The 16,009-nt window shown below is 38.4% G+C and overlaps 1 protein-coding gene across 5 annotated transcripts in view; it reads right to left on the bottom strand.

The window, feature by feature from the left end:
• DENND5A (DENN domain containing 5A) overlaps positions 1 to 11,891 on the bottom strand; it is a 70,754-nt gene extending 58,863 nt beyond the window's left edge. For 2 of the 5 annotated variants that reach the window (XM_039350238.1, XM_039350237.1), the window contains exon 1: positions 10,313 to 11,889. In XM_039350238.1, coding sequence (XP_039206172.1) covers positions 10,313 to 10,445 — 133 coding nt within the window. In that variant the 5' untranslated portion in view covers positions 10,446 to 11,889. Of the gene's footprint in view, positions 1 to 10,312 lie in introns of all 5 variants that reach the window. The other 3 variants (XM_039350240.1, XM_039350239.1, XM_039350241.1) reach the window with 2 other exon arrangements.
• Positions 11,892 to 16,009: the final 4,118 nt, after the last annotated feature.

Consider the following 16,009-nt stretch of genomic DNA (forward strand, 5'->3'; position numbering starts at 1 on the left):
ATGCACAGAATTATTCTGTAATGTCAGCTATAAACAAGACTCTCATACTGTACTGCAGCTCCAAAACAACTTTAACTGAGCACAGCTGTTCTTACATCAGCTACACTATTCTTCGCTGATGTATCAGCTACCATATCACGTCTGTCTCAGTTACTTCTAAAACAAAAGAGCTCATTGGTGTTCAGAACATGATATACAACACAACATTTTTCACGGAGAGGAGAAAAAAAAAGATCTACAACAAATGCATTTTTAAATGTCATTGCAATTCTAATCTCATTTTCTTGCCATGCTACCAAAATAAAAAGTACTTCATTATACAAGAACTACCCCGTAATCTTTAATATTGCAGAAACAAATTTTTAACAATTATATAGAACACTCCTACCAGTAATGTACCTTTAAAAACAGTGGAAAACTCGGTAGACTTGGTAGGGAAATGTACTGTATGTGAACTTTTATTAAGTTCTGGTGGGATACTTAACAGAAATTTATCAGGAGTTCTGCTGAGTTATTAACTAAATTGCCCATGGAAATATCTTCCGTTACTGATTTTGGGAGGAATGAGCTCATAGCTCATAACAGGAAAATACTGTCTTTTCCAACAAAGGCAAATTACGACTGAATGTGTGAAATGCATGTTTAAATGTTTATGCTTAGAAATACTTCTAAACTGCATGTTTGACCGATATATGCAATGGTTCTTTTAAAATTTAGAAAATCCATTTTTGCTCGAAGCAATCTGTACTACTATCTTTAAATTGATAATTATAAATTATGAATAGAAGCATCTGATCCTGAATCCTGTTTTTCACTAAAAAATGAAAGATAGCTTTCAGCATAGTAACATTAAGAACATACATAACAGCAAATAGAGTAGGAAGAGGAAAAACAATAAATATAGAGACATATTTAAAAAAGGAAATTAAAATGATTTGCTCAAGAAAAAGAAAGATTTTTGATAGCAATAGAAACAAATGAAAGGGAAGAAGGCAGCCATACAACTGGTACGGTAGCACTAGTGCTTCTGTGCAGCTACAAACTGTTGTCCAAAATCAGAGCCCAGAGGTTTGAGACTTCTAGAGGTGAGTCTCTATCAGATATAGCAAATAGAACAGATGAAAAAGTCAGATTCACTTAACAACTGAATTACTAACTTAACAACTGCATTGATTCACTTAACAATTACAGTTAAAAAAAAAGTCATAAAATGGGGCAAAACTCACTTAGCAAATGTCTCACTTAGCAATATAAATTGTGGTAAGTTGAGGACTACCTGTATATATGACATCAATAATTACATGCTAGGAAATAATTAGCTTCTATATAGAGAAGAAAGAAAGAATAATAATAATAAAGTTGGAAGGGACCTTGGAGGTCATTTTGCTCTGGAAACTTTTTGCTCTGGAAACTTCATCTGAATGAGAATGCTGTTGCTGACCTTTCAGAAACCTTTTATTAAGATGTCTTAATAAAGCAGTTTTCTTCCTTTCTCTTCTTTTTATTTTAGTCTAGTGAACTGACCATTTTTTACAGCTTCCCATTGACTTTGCTTGTCAGAAGGTCACAAAAACTGGTCACGTGACCTTGGGACACTGCCACCATCGTAAGTATGAACCAGTTACCAAGGATCTGAATTTTGATCACGTGACCATGGAGATGTTTTAGATGCCATAGTACACCCCCAAAACAGATTCTGCTTATCTGCAGATGGGCTTATCCATTAGTATACTTTTTTAAAAACAGTACTGTACAGATAATTCTTGACTTACACCCATTCGTTTAGCGGCCATTCAAGGTTACAATGGCACTGGAAAAAAGGGACCAAAGAATGCTCTTTGTCCTTACAACCTTTGCAGTCTCCCCACAGGCATATATGATCAAAATTTGAGTATTTGGCCACAGGCATGTATTCAAGATAGTTGCAGTATCCCAGGCCATGTGATCACCATTTGTGATTTTCTAGCCTGCTTTTGATAAACAAAGTCAATGGGGGAGCTGGATTTGCTTAATGATTTTGCAGTGAATCACTTAACAACTGTGGCAACAACTGTATAACTCATTTAACAACCACCTTGCTTAGCAACACAAATTCTGGTTTTGTAAATTGAGAACTACCTGTATGCTGAAAATAGGCTGTAATACTTTTTTAAAAAATGTCATGAAAAATGGATAATCCATGAATTACCCACAAAAAAGCCAATTGTGAAAATTTAAATTGCAAAAATTTCAAGGGTTAGGTTATTTGTGGGTGCTACATTTTATAGAGTATTTTGGTTAAAAATTTAAGGATCAGTTAATCTACAGATGGGCTTGTATATGAGTATATACTATATATAAAATTAAAGCATATGACACAGATACCTAATTTGAAATCATGTTCTTGTGATATTCATAGCTTTACCTAAGAAAAATTTAATTGCTTTTAAATGGTTTATGAATTATTAAGATTATATTAAATAGTAGTATACTGGTACAGCTGCTTATGGAATTGCACTATTATTTTGTTATGGATTATTGAAAAAACACTTGTATCTTATTACTGTATTTAAAAAAATTAAAATTAAATTATTAAAGGAAAACTAAAATTAATCTAACATTTTATAAAAATGTACACCTCGTGATTTCTTACATTGGAACCAGCCAAACAAGGTGAAATTAAATTCTTTTAAAATTATTTATTGATCTACAACCACAATCTGTTTTTTTCTAATGAAAATAGTAATATTAATAGTCAACTTGGATTGCCCCCTGATTCCAGACAACACTGAACAGAGAGAAGGTATTATTATATTATGCTTCCAAAACAGAATATTATTATTCTGTTCTGGAAGCATAAAGATTGTTAAATTCATATTTAGAATTATAACTCCTTTGATTAATGTGGATCCAAGACATTAGTAGCTACTCTGACTACAATCTACAGATTGTTCTTCTGATTATTGTGCATTCAGCTCAGGATTCATCAAGCTTCTAATAATATCAGATGTTCACATGACATCACTGATGTAATTCAAATCAGGTAGCATCCAGTAATAACATGTCTTTAGTTTGCAACAAAATGTGAAAATTTCTTAAGGGTTTTCTGAAGTAGCTCTCAAACTATTTCAGATTTCTCCAAACTTTTTTTGTTCTGGATCAAAATTTATCTTCAATTCCTAAATTGTATGTGAATACTAATGATGACATTAGGGGCTAACAGTGTGGGGCAGGGGTGTCAAACTGCCAGCCCGTGGGTCAGTTGCATCGTAAAGATGCCACGCCTACCCCAGCACCAGCAATGCAAAAAAGGTTGTGATACATCGCAACACGTTACGTGATGCAGTGAGTTTGTAGGGATTAAGCAACAGTAAGTATATAATAAAGATCTGATGTAGTTAAAGTACTGGGCTAGGGGTAAGAAAGAAACCTGAGTTCTTGTCTTCCCTTAACCTTGGAAGTGAATTGGGTAACACTGAACCAGTCACTCTCTGCTCAAACTTCCAAAGAAGGCCAGGAGAATGTGAGAGACAACCGAGATATGTATGCCATCTTTTGCCTTGGAACAAAAGGCAGAATGTAAATCTAACAAACCAATGAATAAAAACAGATTAAAACAGTGATGGCAAACCTTTTAGAGACCAAGTGCCCAAAAACTGGCCCCGTCCCCACTCCACCCTGCCCCTGCTCTGCTCCCCTATCCCCTGCCCCGCCTGCCCACAGGACCACTCACCACCTCCAGGGCCTGCCATAGATCGCCCAAGCAGCCTGATGGGGTGTGAGGGCAGAGTCTTGTCTACGCTGCCTGGCTGCCATGTCCTTGGCTGCGCTGCTCCATGTGGGCCACGCTTGAGGACGACTCTCCTTCAGGGGGGCTGCTGGAGAGGAGGGGTCACGGGGGGAGGCAAGGCTGGGACAACGGCACATGTGCCCACAGAGAGGGTTCCGAGTGCCACTTCTGGCACCCGTGCCAGAGGTTCGCCACCACTGGCTTAAAACAACTGACATCTAGGAAGGCACTGTATTATATTACAACTTTGCAACAACAAATCTCTTTTATCATTGTTAGTGATCCCAGCAATCAATGATAACATTCCCATAATCAAATTTAGTTATTCTGAGAACATTAAGTTAAGCTTAACTTTGAAAACTGCCTACTATGTATCAGTCAGATTACTGTTTGTGTTTAAGAGCCATTTTGCTTTATTTAGAATGCTCTTTCTCCCTCCTCCTTATCCTCCTTTTTCCACTGAAATGCCAATTTTTTTCACTTCAACAATTGCCACTTAAAAGATAAACTGACTGAGTAGCACAGAGAACTTTCTACAGTTAAAAATACAGTCAGTGGAGGAAAAGCTACACAATGGCCCTTACTCCAGTATGATATCTTTCAAGACGTTTGAATAAAGCACAGATTATGGAACAAATTTTGGTAGAAGCCTATATAACACTTAAATCTAAGAACAAAGCATAAAATGGACGAAATGTTTTAATGTTTACCCTATATAAGTACACTTCACAAAATGCATAAGGCAAAAACACTCTGCTTGTTTTCATTTTTTTCCCTCCCACTTCATGCTAAGACAAAAATTAGTCTGCATGGTTGTAATAAAGCATCTTATACAGATCTAACCAATTGTGGCTAATTTCAAAAATCATCAATCAAGAAATCATGGAATGCTAGTAATCCTTGAGTTATAACCACTGAATCAGTGATGGTTTAAAATTCAAAAGGGACTTACAGTGCTACGTTGCAGCTATTGCAGTATTCCCACATTATGTGATTGTGATCTGGGTGCTCAGATGTCCAGCTCATTATTACAACATTGAAGCAAGCCATGGTCAGATGATCCCCGTTTATAACATTACCTGCCAGCTTCCCACAAGTAAGATCCATGGGGAAACCAGGTTGCAAGTTCTCCTTTAAGTTGACCCTGCTAGTTTTTCTCCTAGGGAGCTCCATTATGGAGTATGAGATCTTGGGGATCATACTTTATTATACCCTCTATCCCTGGCTTATCTGCCTTAGTGCTGTGGTTAGAAGTGCCGTGGTGGTACAGTGGTTAGAATGCAGTATTGCAGGCTAACTGTGCTCACAGCCAGGAGTTTGAACTGACCAGTTCAAGGTTGACTCAGCCTTCTATTCTTCTGAGATTGGTAAAATGAGACCCAATTGCTGAAGCCAATATGCTGACTCTATAAACTGTTTAGAGAGGGCTGTAAAGCACTATGAAGCGGTATATAAGTCTGAGTGCTATTGCTATCTGCTCTCTGTAGTGGCTCCCGCCAGCTAGCCTGCTCTCAGAATATACTGCACGTTACCTCACACATCTGTATCCTTTAGCCTGCATGAAATAAATATCTTCTTTACTCCCCCCTCTTATTTATATTATTATTATTATCATCATCATCATCATCATCATTATCATTATTCTTTTGCTTTGCACATACATTTAGAGCAGTGTTCTCAACCTAATGCCACGACCCCATAATACAGTTCCCCATGTTGTGGTGACCCCCAACCACTTATGCATCACTGGGTGCCAGGGGCATGGCCAAAGAAAAGGGGGAAAAAATGGCAGACAGCCTTGCTTGGCGATCCCCGTGAAATGGTCATTCGACCCCAAATGGGGTCCCGACCCACAGGTTGAGAACCACTGATTTAGAGCTTCTGCACAGGAGACAAATTCCCTTGTGCATCTAATCATAGTTGGCCAAATAAAGTATTCAATCCAATCCAATCCACTCTGGAGCCCCTGCACAAGGCAACCCTCCACCTTGTGCAGCACCTAAACACACCTGTGCACTCTTTGCTTGGGACTCCCACCTCTTCCTGCTTACCAAACCACATGGCCCTAGAGTTATGGTGGTAAATGTGATGCCACATTTTGTGACCACATTGCTTAACAATGCAAATTAGTGTTTCATTGTCATAAGCCAAGAATTACCTCTATGTACAATCAGTCAAACAGTCTATCTCACTGTTTAAGTACATAATATTCTTACTATGCCCTACAATGCATTGAGAATGTTCATTCATGGTTAAGTCAACAAAAGATTTCTAAACATGAAATGCAGAAGGAAATTAAAAGCAGAAGTTGTAGAAATACTAACTTTGTTTGATAATGTTTACTGCAAGAGCTCTTGAGTATTAAAACAGGAATTCCTACATTTAAGATTAATTGATAAGGAAACATTTATTATCTCACCCTAGTAATTATATTTAAATTTGAGGATAAGGGTGTCTAGGATAATATCTCATCTATGATAGGCTACAGCAGTGGTGGCAAACCTATGGCACGTGTGCCAGAGGCGGCATGTGGAGCCCTCTCTGTGGGCACGTGCCATCGCCCCAGCATACATGGTCTCTAAAAGTTTGCCATCACTGGCCTAAGGCCAGCCAATGGAGCCACCATTGGGGAGCCCACCATCCCACCTATCAGAGACCCCCTGGATCTCCCCCAACCCTGCCCAGCTCCCACAGGTGTCCCTCCTCATAAGCAACATCAAAGTGGCCAGGCCCACCCCGGCCATGCCTACCCAATCTGCCATGACTACTGCAGCCATGTCCACCCAGTGGCCATGCCCACCCAGTCTGCCAGGCCCACTGTAGCTGTGCCCGCCAAGTGGGCCACACTCACCCGGCACCCGGCGATACATAAGTGGGTTTTGGGTTGCAATTTGGGCACTTGGTCTCTAAAATGTTTGCCATTACTGGGCTACAGAAAGTTTATGCCTTTTCACAAAGATATCCCTGGATAAAATCAAATAAGTTAAAACAATTAATCAGATTTTCTAGGTACTATCTTATATTTTCATTAAGCCCTAGCCTGATACTGCTAAAAGTATGGACATGCAATTTTAAATGCCTATTCAGTCGTAAATTGTCAATGGTAAATGCAAGAGGAAAGAAACACAAATCATAAATACCCTGAATAACAATTAGTAACCGTGCAAAACCTAAATATGTTCCTGCATCCCTCTATTTCAGCTTACTGAAATATGAACAAAATGCAACATTTGCAAGTGGCATAAAATTAGTCTTTGCTTTAAGAACTAATAAAAACAAATATTTTAAAACAAGACAGCAATACATTAGGCCAGGGGTAGGCAACCTTGGCTCTTTTATGACTCGTGGACTTCAACTCCCAGAATTCCTGAGTCAGCCATGTTGGCCCAGGAATTCTGGGAGTTGAAGTCCTCAAGTCATAAAAGAGCCAAGGTTGCCTACCCCTGGCCTAATGCATTGCTGTCTTGTTTTAAAATATTTGTTTTTATTAGTTCTTAAAGCAAAGACTAATTTTATGCCACTTGCAAATGTTGCATTTTGTTCATATTTCAGTAAGCTGAAATAGGCCATAGAAACAAAAACAGGCTAATTCAAACTTAAGCTAATTATTAGGTGAGCCTCCCTCTAGAAAAATCTATTCATGAGAACTGAAGTGTCCAAGATAATATATTCATAAAGATTTCAAAGGAATTGGGGCATATGTTATATAGTATCTCTTGAGAGGCTATGGCTTCATTACATCTCCATATAAGCTCATATACTTCAAGAATATAATAATTTCCAAAGAATTATGTAGAGCACAAAAATATAGAATGTATGATAAATTTTAATAATAAATAGTAAATGATGTTACATAAGCAACGACTGATTATTTACATATTATGTTAGCCCTTTCACACTCTCCATGGATTCCAATTAATATCTGAAACACAGATTGTACTAGCTTCAATTTACAGAACTATCTACAGCAGAGGTCCCCAACCTTTTGGGCACCAGGGACCAGTTCTGTGGAGAAAGGTTTTTCCACGGACCAGAGGGGGCGTGGTTTTGGGTGCTGCCTGCAACCCGGGGATGGGGCTTTGCTTATTTGTGCGGACTGTTTGCTGGCATGCCGGGGCCCAGTACCAGTCCATTGACCAGGGGTTGGGGACCCCTGATCTATAGTATAATGCTGCATATGGCTTGAAATCCAATGGGGTCTTACTGCACATATGCATCTTCCTAACTGCAGAAGATTTCATTCAGTTAATTCAGTATACTCACAATCAAAGTTTCAAGAGTTTATTGAAGCAAGAAATTTGGATCTCCACTTGTAAAATATTAGTGATTCAGCTTGGCATGCACACTGATGTCTTTACAGTTCATTATTTTTGTTCTCCTAGACATTTTAAAGGATATACCGGTATTATATAATTACATATTATTATAATCCTTGAAAGCAAGGGAAAAACAGAATACCTGGCTTTCATGTTTACAAAGATGAATTTTATCAAAATAATTTGAAAAAAATTCTATCACTGCATGAACCTGACATATAAGAATACATATAATTTTAATAAGAGAAGCAAAATCTAAAATATTGTTAACAGTAAATGAAAAAAATATCCCATATGTTAGATAAGAATACTTTAGAATAAGAAATTAACATAAAGGAACTAACAGTGTTATTCCATATAATATTTCAGAAGTTACAATAATTTAAGTTCTTCATAAGTATGAACAAAGATTGAAGGTAGATTGGTATTCATTTGACAAGTTCTGAGTGATTTGAAATACATTAGCAAGGATATCCAACTTCGGATAGCATCAATAATGAGATGCTTCCACAATCTGTATGATACTGATAAAAATAAGACTGTTGTAACCAGGAATGTGTGATTATGTTCAGGACTGAACAGAGTGAACTCCACTCAGTTTCATAAACAGTAAATACTTAAATTGTTTTTGAAATAAACTATGTGGCTTAGGATTCTTTACATTTGTTTACATATTTAACAATGTTCATAACTCATACCAATCCTAAAAAAACTCTGTGTAACTATCAGCTATCAGCTCTTTAAATTGGGTCCAAAATCCTGCTTATATCTACATTGTAGCTTTATTAAAGGCATTATTCTACATGGCACATTCTTTTGGCAGGTATCCCCATCAAAAATCTAGCTATTAAATTTTTGTACCAGTAATAGATTCTATGTTCTCTACAATGGCAGCCCCATGTAGAACAGTATTTAATCAGGTACAGTGGTATTGTGATCAGAGATCGTAATCCAGATAGGGTAGTAAATAGCATACTATTTCAAACTGGAGAAATTTTGACTATATGATTGTGCTCTTTTAACATGCTACATTATGGTTTGTTTAATTAGTGTATTAAATGTTTGTACCACATTTTAGTTTAGTTTTGTGTTACTTGATGGATCTTGGGGTTGTAAAAAGTAAATAATTTTACAAGCCTTTCATTTTAATATAGAACAGATTATTAAAGGCAGTACCAATGCTTATTATATAGTATATAAAGTTGATTGCATTATAATGGAAAGTTATATTCCCAATCCTGTATATATATTTCACTTTAAACAATGTAATGTGATTATACAAAGTAATTAAATCCTGGAAATATTTCACACATAAGAATGAAATTAAATTAAAATATATTTTCAATAATTCTTATGCTGGCTTAGAAAATATTATGGTTATGTACTGAATCCATTTCCTAACTACAGTGTTACTCTCTCAGCTGGGAGATTAGTTTATCCACCCATTCATGGATATGGGCAGAAGACTGAAAAGAACTAAAAATATTGGCAGGTACCCAAAAGCCATAATAGATTTTTGCAATACTTCTGCAACTTCTTCTATCTCTTCTGCATGCAACTTAATCATTTCTTTAAAAACAATTTGTCAAGTTAATATGTTTAAGAATAATAATAACACCACTCTCCACAGAGATGGGTGTTGGCCAAAAACACACAAATCAAAGACTGCTTATCAGAAAACAGAACAGGATCTGAAAACAGGAAAAACTCCAGAAAAGTGTTTCCTGTATCTTATGCGACTGTGGCGAGTGCCACAATCTTAAAAAAGCCCTCGAAGTACCAGCTGGAGCAACGTATTATGGAGTTCAGACGATCTGATAGCTCAAGGAGAGGAAGAAGACAGGAAAAATTAAGCTCCCGTTGTGGCCAAAACAAAGCAGCAGCTGTTTTCAGCATCATCCGTGAGAGCAGCCTTTGCTTTTCGCACCAAGCAGGGAAAGCCCCCATGGCCCCCCTATCTGTCACTTTCCTCTTAGGTAACCCGGGGGAGGGTGGATAGCTGCTCAAAAGAAGTTCGCGCTGCTATGTTAAATGGGGGCCGCCCTTGGCAGGGTCAACGCAGAGCCCTACGAGAGACAAACCACCATCTCTACAGTAGTCTCCCCGCTCCTCCCTTCCTCCAGGGCATCCAAACGACGCCATGCATCCGCCGGCGGCGGCGGCGGCAAATCCCCTGGCCGTCCGCGCTGCTGTGGTTCCACAACGACCGCGGGGCTGAGTAACTCACCGGAGAGCTCGTCCGGCTCCAGGCCAGTCTCGGTGTCCAGCCCACAGATCACGAAGTAGTCGGCGAACCGGCCGGGAGCAGACGAAGAGGAGCTGCCGCCGCCACCGCCGTCGCTTCCTCCCCCTCCGCTCATGCTGGTGAAGCGCCTGCGAGGCGGGACGGCTCAAGTCGTCCGGCGGAGAAAGAGGGGATTAGGAGGGGACGCCGCCGAGGTGTTTGCTTCGTCGGCTGTGCCTGCTTCAGCGGCTCTCGCTGCTGCTGCTGCCGCTGCCTCCATGACGGAGCGGCCAGGGCCGCGCGCCGTGCTCGGAAGCAGGCCCGACAGACCAGCGGACAAACACGCATAACAGGACGCTCCCTCACCCCCCCGCCTTGCCCAGATGTTTCGAGGAGGGGGGGGTAGGAATGGAAGCAAGAACCGCAATGCTGCACATGTGCAGTGAGCAAAAAGGATGACGTGATCCTTTTGCGGGTGGATGTCTGAGGGGGTGGAGCGTTGTACGAGGAGATCAAGGCCGCTCCTCTGTCGGTCCTTTCTTCGGTACCCAGAGTGTAGCTTTTCCATCTGTGGTATTTTCTGTGGAAGCGTTCACTGATTACTATTTCTTTGGGCCTCTCACCCCTCTCGTCGTCTTTTCGGTTCACCTCTTGCTTTCTTCTTTTATTGGAAGGACAGACTCTCTTTTTCTCTCTCTTTACACCGTAAATCCATTGCTCCATCGCAGCTTTTGAACTTGATTAACTCTATTTTATGGCAATCTCTCTGCCAGAGATGTACATCCCCAATTCTCTACAGAGGATCAACTTCACACTGAGGGCACTGTTCTACTTAAAATGACCCTGCATGGACCCATTTCCTTGACATTTTTTACCGCCTTCCTAGTTCCAAGACCACTTTAAACCATTGTCAAATTATTGTCAAATTGTTATTATCAAATCATTGCCAAAAGAGCTCTGATGGTATGAGATCCTTTGCAAGAAGAGGAATAGTGAGGAGCACAAAATCCAATAAATTCTACTGGCCAGCTTAGTATGTGTGGGCTTCAACCAATGCCTGGGATACATATCACCAAGCACTATCCCTGAAAGTGATCACATGCATACATTTAAGATTCAAGAGTTGTCTCTCACTATGTTCTGAACCACTGCCTTTTAATCCTAAAAATGGAAGTGCATTTTTAATGTAAGTCCTCAAGGTCTATAACAAATCAATTTTTTACAGGTTTGTTACCAGTTATTACTTCTAAGTTTGGTTTCCTATCTTTTAAAGAGCATTTCCTTTTTCCTTTAAATGTTCTCCTTCTCTTTAAACATTTAAAAGACAAATATATTTGTTCCACAGCCCTCTTATAGGAAGAGAGTTAATCCATTTTCTATCTTAACTCTACTGTGCTTTCACTCCATTCTTTGCCGTATTTTCCAAATAACCTGAAATGTGCAGAATATTAGTTTGTCTGCCTTTTATTTTTTCAGCTCTGTGATTTACAATGAAATATTGTCAGCCATTATTAAGAGAAAGATATACTAAATTATATACTAAATGCTAAATTGTACTTATAATCATGCAATAATCTCACCTTACTTTGAACTTTCTGTAAGAAAATGTAAGAATTTTGAGAACATATAAAAATTAAAAGGCTTGTTTTATGTTTCAAACACCAGTAGGCTTCTGGCTGCAATTTAGGGTGCTGGTAATTATTTTCTCTTAGAGGTTTAAAACATAATTGTTCCACAGTCTTCTTTCAGAGAGAGGTAGTTGTGCTTTTGGTTGTTACCTTTAAAACCGGTCCCATCTATTTAACAATGTCACCTAATGGGACCTGGGAAATGTGTTGAACTATTCTCTTTTAGAACATCCTGCTCCACCCCTACCCACCCACTGTCACAAATATAACTGACCCTTCCTCAGGACATGTTCAAGAGTTTGAAAACTTGGATCTTTCTCCAGACCTTAGGTTAGAGTGGCTGGTGGGCCCTGCATGTCTGATTGTATTTTAATTGTTTTACTATGTTTTACTAACCAAAATCATGGCATCCGGCCCTCTCAATTCCTGGCAAATAGATGGGGAAGAAATGGAGGTAGTGACAGATTTTATTTTCCTGGACTCCAAGATCACCTCAGATAGGGACTGCAGCCAAGAAATTAAAAGACGCTTGCTCCTGGGGAGGAAAGCTATAGCAAATCTAGACAGCATTCTAAAAAGCAGAGAAATCACCCTGCCAACATAAGTGTGTATAGTCCAGGCCATGGTTTTCCCAGTTGCAATGTATGGCTGTGAAAGTTGGACCATGAGAAAGGCTGAGCGACAAAGAATTGAGGCCTTTGAACTATGGTGCTGGAGAAGACTCCTGCAAGTCCCTTGGACTGCAAGACGTTCGAACCAATCAGTCCTAGAAGAGATCAACCCCGACTGCTCTTTAGAAGACCAGATCCTGAAGTTGAAACTCAAATACTTTGGCCACCTAATGAGAAGGAAGGACTCACTGGAGAAGGGCCTAATGCTGGGAAAGATTGAGGGCAATAGAAGAAGGGGATGACAGAGAATGAGATGGCTGGATGGAGTCACTGAAGCAGTAGGCGTGAACTTAAATGTACTCCAGAAGATGGTAGAGGACAGGAAGACCTGGAGGAACGTTGTCCATGGGGTCGCGATGGGTCAGACACAACTTTGCAATTAACTTTTTTACTATACATCACTCAGAGTTGATATAGTTTCTAAAATAAAAGTTGGTGCCAAATAATAATGAACAAAACATCTGAAAAACTCTTTTAGAACTGAGTGGACACTAAGTAAACAGTACATAGCAAATTGTAACTTGCGCTACATTTATTTTGCTCCAATTCTGTATTGCTATAAGATTCATTCTTCTTCAGTAGAAACTGTGGAAACTGGCTGAATTGCTCTTGCAACATTCTTCACTTGCTCCAAGTATTCATAAGATGCAGAATGGAAGAAGTCATGCAAGGAGCTGTTGGCAATTTTTATTTAGTTTTTATTAAAAGATTTTATAAAGATAATAAATATATTCAAAGAAAGAAAAAATACACTGTCCTGCTTACCAGGCTGAAAATATATACCTTCTGTTTGAAGTAGAATTTTCACCTAACAAAGATATTCTCTCTATTGCAGTGTTTCTCAACCTTGACAATTTTAAGGCATGTGGACTTCAACTCCCAGAATTCCACAGCCAGCAATGCTGGCTGTGGAATTCTGGGAGTTGAAGTCCACATGCCTTAAAAATGTCAAGGTTGAGAAACACTGCTCTATTGTGTAGGCCAAGCCAGATTCCCCCATTCCCCCAACTAGCCCTCAACTCCTATGTATATGAAATGTTTTATTTAAAAAAAAAAAGAGGTGGCATGCCAGAGAGAATAGAGGAAAAAATTTAGCCAGGGAGAAATAGGAAGATTTAAAAGTTAACAGCCAGAGAGAAAGAGAAGAAACACTCACCTCAGTCAGAAATGGAGAAGTTAAAGAGAACACTGGCTTCTACCACAAGCAATCTAATTCTTCTCAGTATTAAAGATCATGGTGAACTCCTGGCTAGGATTGAACTGGACTGCCTCAGAAGGAACTTCAGGATTTTGCCCATCAGATAGAAAGAACACACATACTGCTAAGGTAGGAGCCAGCACAATCTGACATTGTTAAGTCATTGCGCTGAAGCAATGTGTATAATTCATGGCCCAACTGTTTGGCCAGGTCTTTGAATAAGTCTATCTTGAGTCCCATGACCACAGAGTGAGGGAGAGAGAATATAAAAGCTGAAGGATTCCAGACCTTCAGTGACAGCAGAGAAATAGATCATGACCACACCAGATGTTATTGATGTCAAGATAGACCAGGTCAAGAAAGGTATTTCAAGATTATGTAAGGTAAAATACCAGAATTTTGAAAGCCTTGCAAAGTTTCCCCTATCTTCTGTCTTGTACCCCTGCCCCCAAATCAAATCCTTTTCTCCTTCAGGGATTACTGGTATTTATTCAACTACCCTTGCATTCCTTCTTTAAAGTAATTACTGTGCTTCTCTGTACTTGAGGTAGAGTGAAACCCAATCAAGTCTTGGAAACTTGAGAAACAGTCTGTATCCAATACTGTCACATTATGTCAAACATCAGCTCTATTGTACCACTGGAGCAAGTGTCCTGAACAAACCATGCTTCCAATACTTCAAATGTGAAAAGTGGAATTTTTCCAGGGGAGATTTTTCCAGGTGAAAACACAAATAAATCAGATTTAATCTAAAACTCATGAGGAAAAAAAAAACAATCAGAAAAGTTCCCAATAAGGATTTCCCTGAATTCAGTCTGGATGCTATTCCATCCAAGAAATGACTGAAAATGGTCATGAATGTCCATTGTGAGTCTGAGTGGTTAACCAATTTAAAATCATCCATCCATCTCATAAAATCAAGGTAAAAGCCAATCTGCCACAATTAATCTCATTGGCTCCAACTAATAATCTGACCTCCATTTCCCAGGAAGACATCTAAATTTTCAAGGGTTGTAGATGTCTTTTCTTTCATTTGTTTGATTATAGATGTTTTACTTATATTTGCCTTGTACTATATTTTTAATTTTTTTCATATAAATCTGTATGGAGTCCAGCCATTCAGTTTAGAATGAGTTGTATTAGAGTTACAGGATTAGCAACTATATAAATTCTATGAACAAACAAATCAATATAAAGACTCCTGTGTTTTAATAGTTATTCCTCTATCTATCCTGACATGAAAATAAATTGGATCTGACTAATTTAACACGTTTCATGTCGCTCTCTTCCAAAGAGAGTAAGTGCTAAAATTAGAATGGAAATTATCATTTTCAAAATGAAAACATCAATTATTATTCTGAAGTTATTAATATATGCTGGGATATTTATACTTTTGCAAGCTATATTTGCAAATACTATAGCCTTCTACAAGGTATTGATATATCCCTGCCCATTGAAATGTAGGTTATTCCACAATAATCCCATCTATGAGATTACTTTGAGCAATGAAAATTCGGGAAACACAAAACTTTGGATAGCATTACCTCTGGTTTGTCCTTCTATTTTTTATTTTATTTTTTGCTTTTTAAGATGTAGTTACCATTTTGCCCTAAAAGATGCATATCAAGCAGGAAAAAGAATTACTCTGTATCTTAATTTTCTTTTAGCTAGAAATTAATTGCTTCATACTCTCTGCGGACCACTGCATTATATGTATTTTGAAGGCTATCCAAATATTCCTAAATATTTTTCAGATTAGTTAATAAAATATATTCTACATGAACACTTGACAAGTAACTATGCAAAATTAGACAGGTGAGTCTGAATTTATCTGATCTGGGTTCAAGACCTTTTAATTTCCCCTTTCACTTAATTCATCCTCCTTATATATTTGCAAATATTATGTATTTGTACCAATAAAGGAGAATATTTGTAGTGGGATTGAAATAAGGGGTCCTTGATGCTCTGTGAGCTTGGTTGTTTTCTTGCAGACGTTTCATTTCCCAAACTAGATAACATCAGTGCTAGCAGTCTAAGGACCCCTTATATATTTGTTTTGCAATTTAATCTTCATTCACTCTTTCATACTGTTCATTCATTTCTGTGTTCTGTATTCAATTCACATTCATTTACCATCTATTCATTCTTGACCCTTTTTGTGCTTTACCACACATATTTTTCAAACATACAAAAATATCACTGC

This window comes from Crotalus tigris, unplaced genomic scaffold (assembly GCF_016545835.1).
Source record: "Crotalus tigris isolate CLP2741 ecotype Arizona unplaced genomic scaffold, ASM1654583v1 scf7180000018308.1980950, whole genome shotgun sequence".
Taxonomy (NCBI): Eukaryota; Metazoa; Chordata; class Lepidosauria; order Squamata; family Viperidae; genus Crotalus; species Crotalus tigris.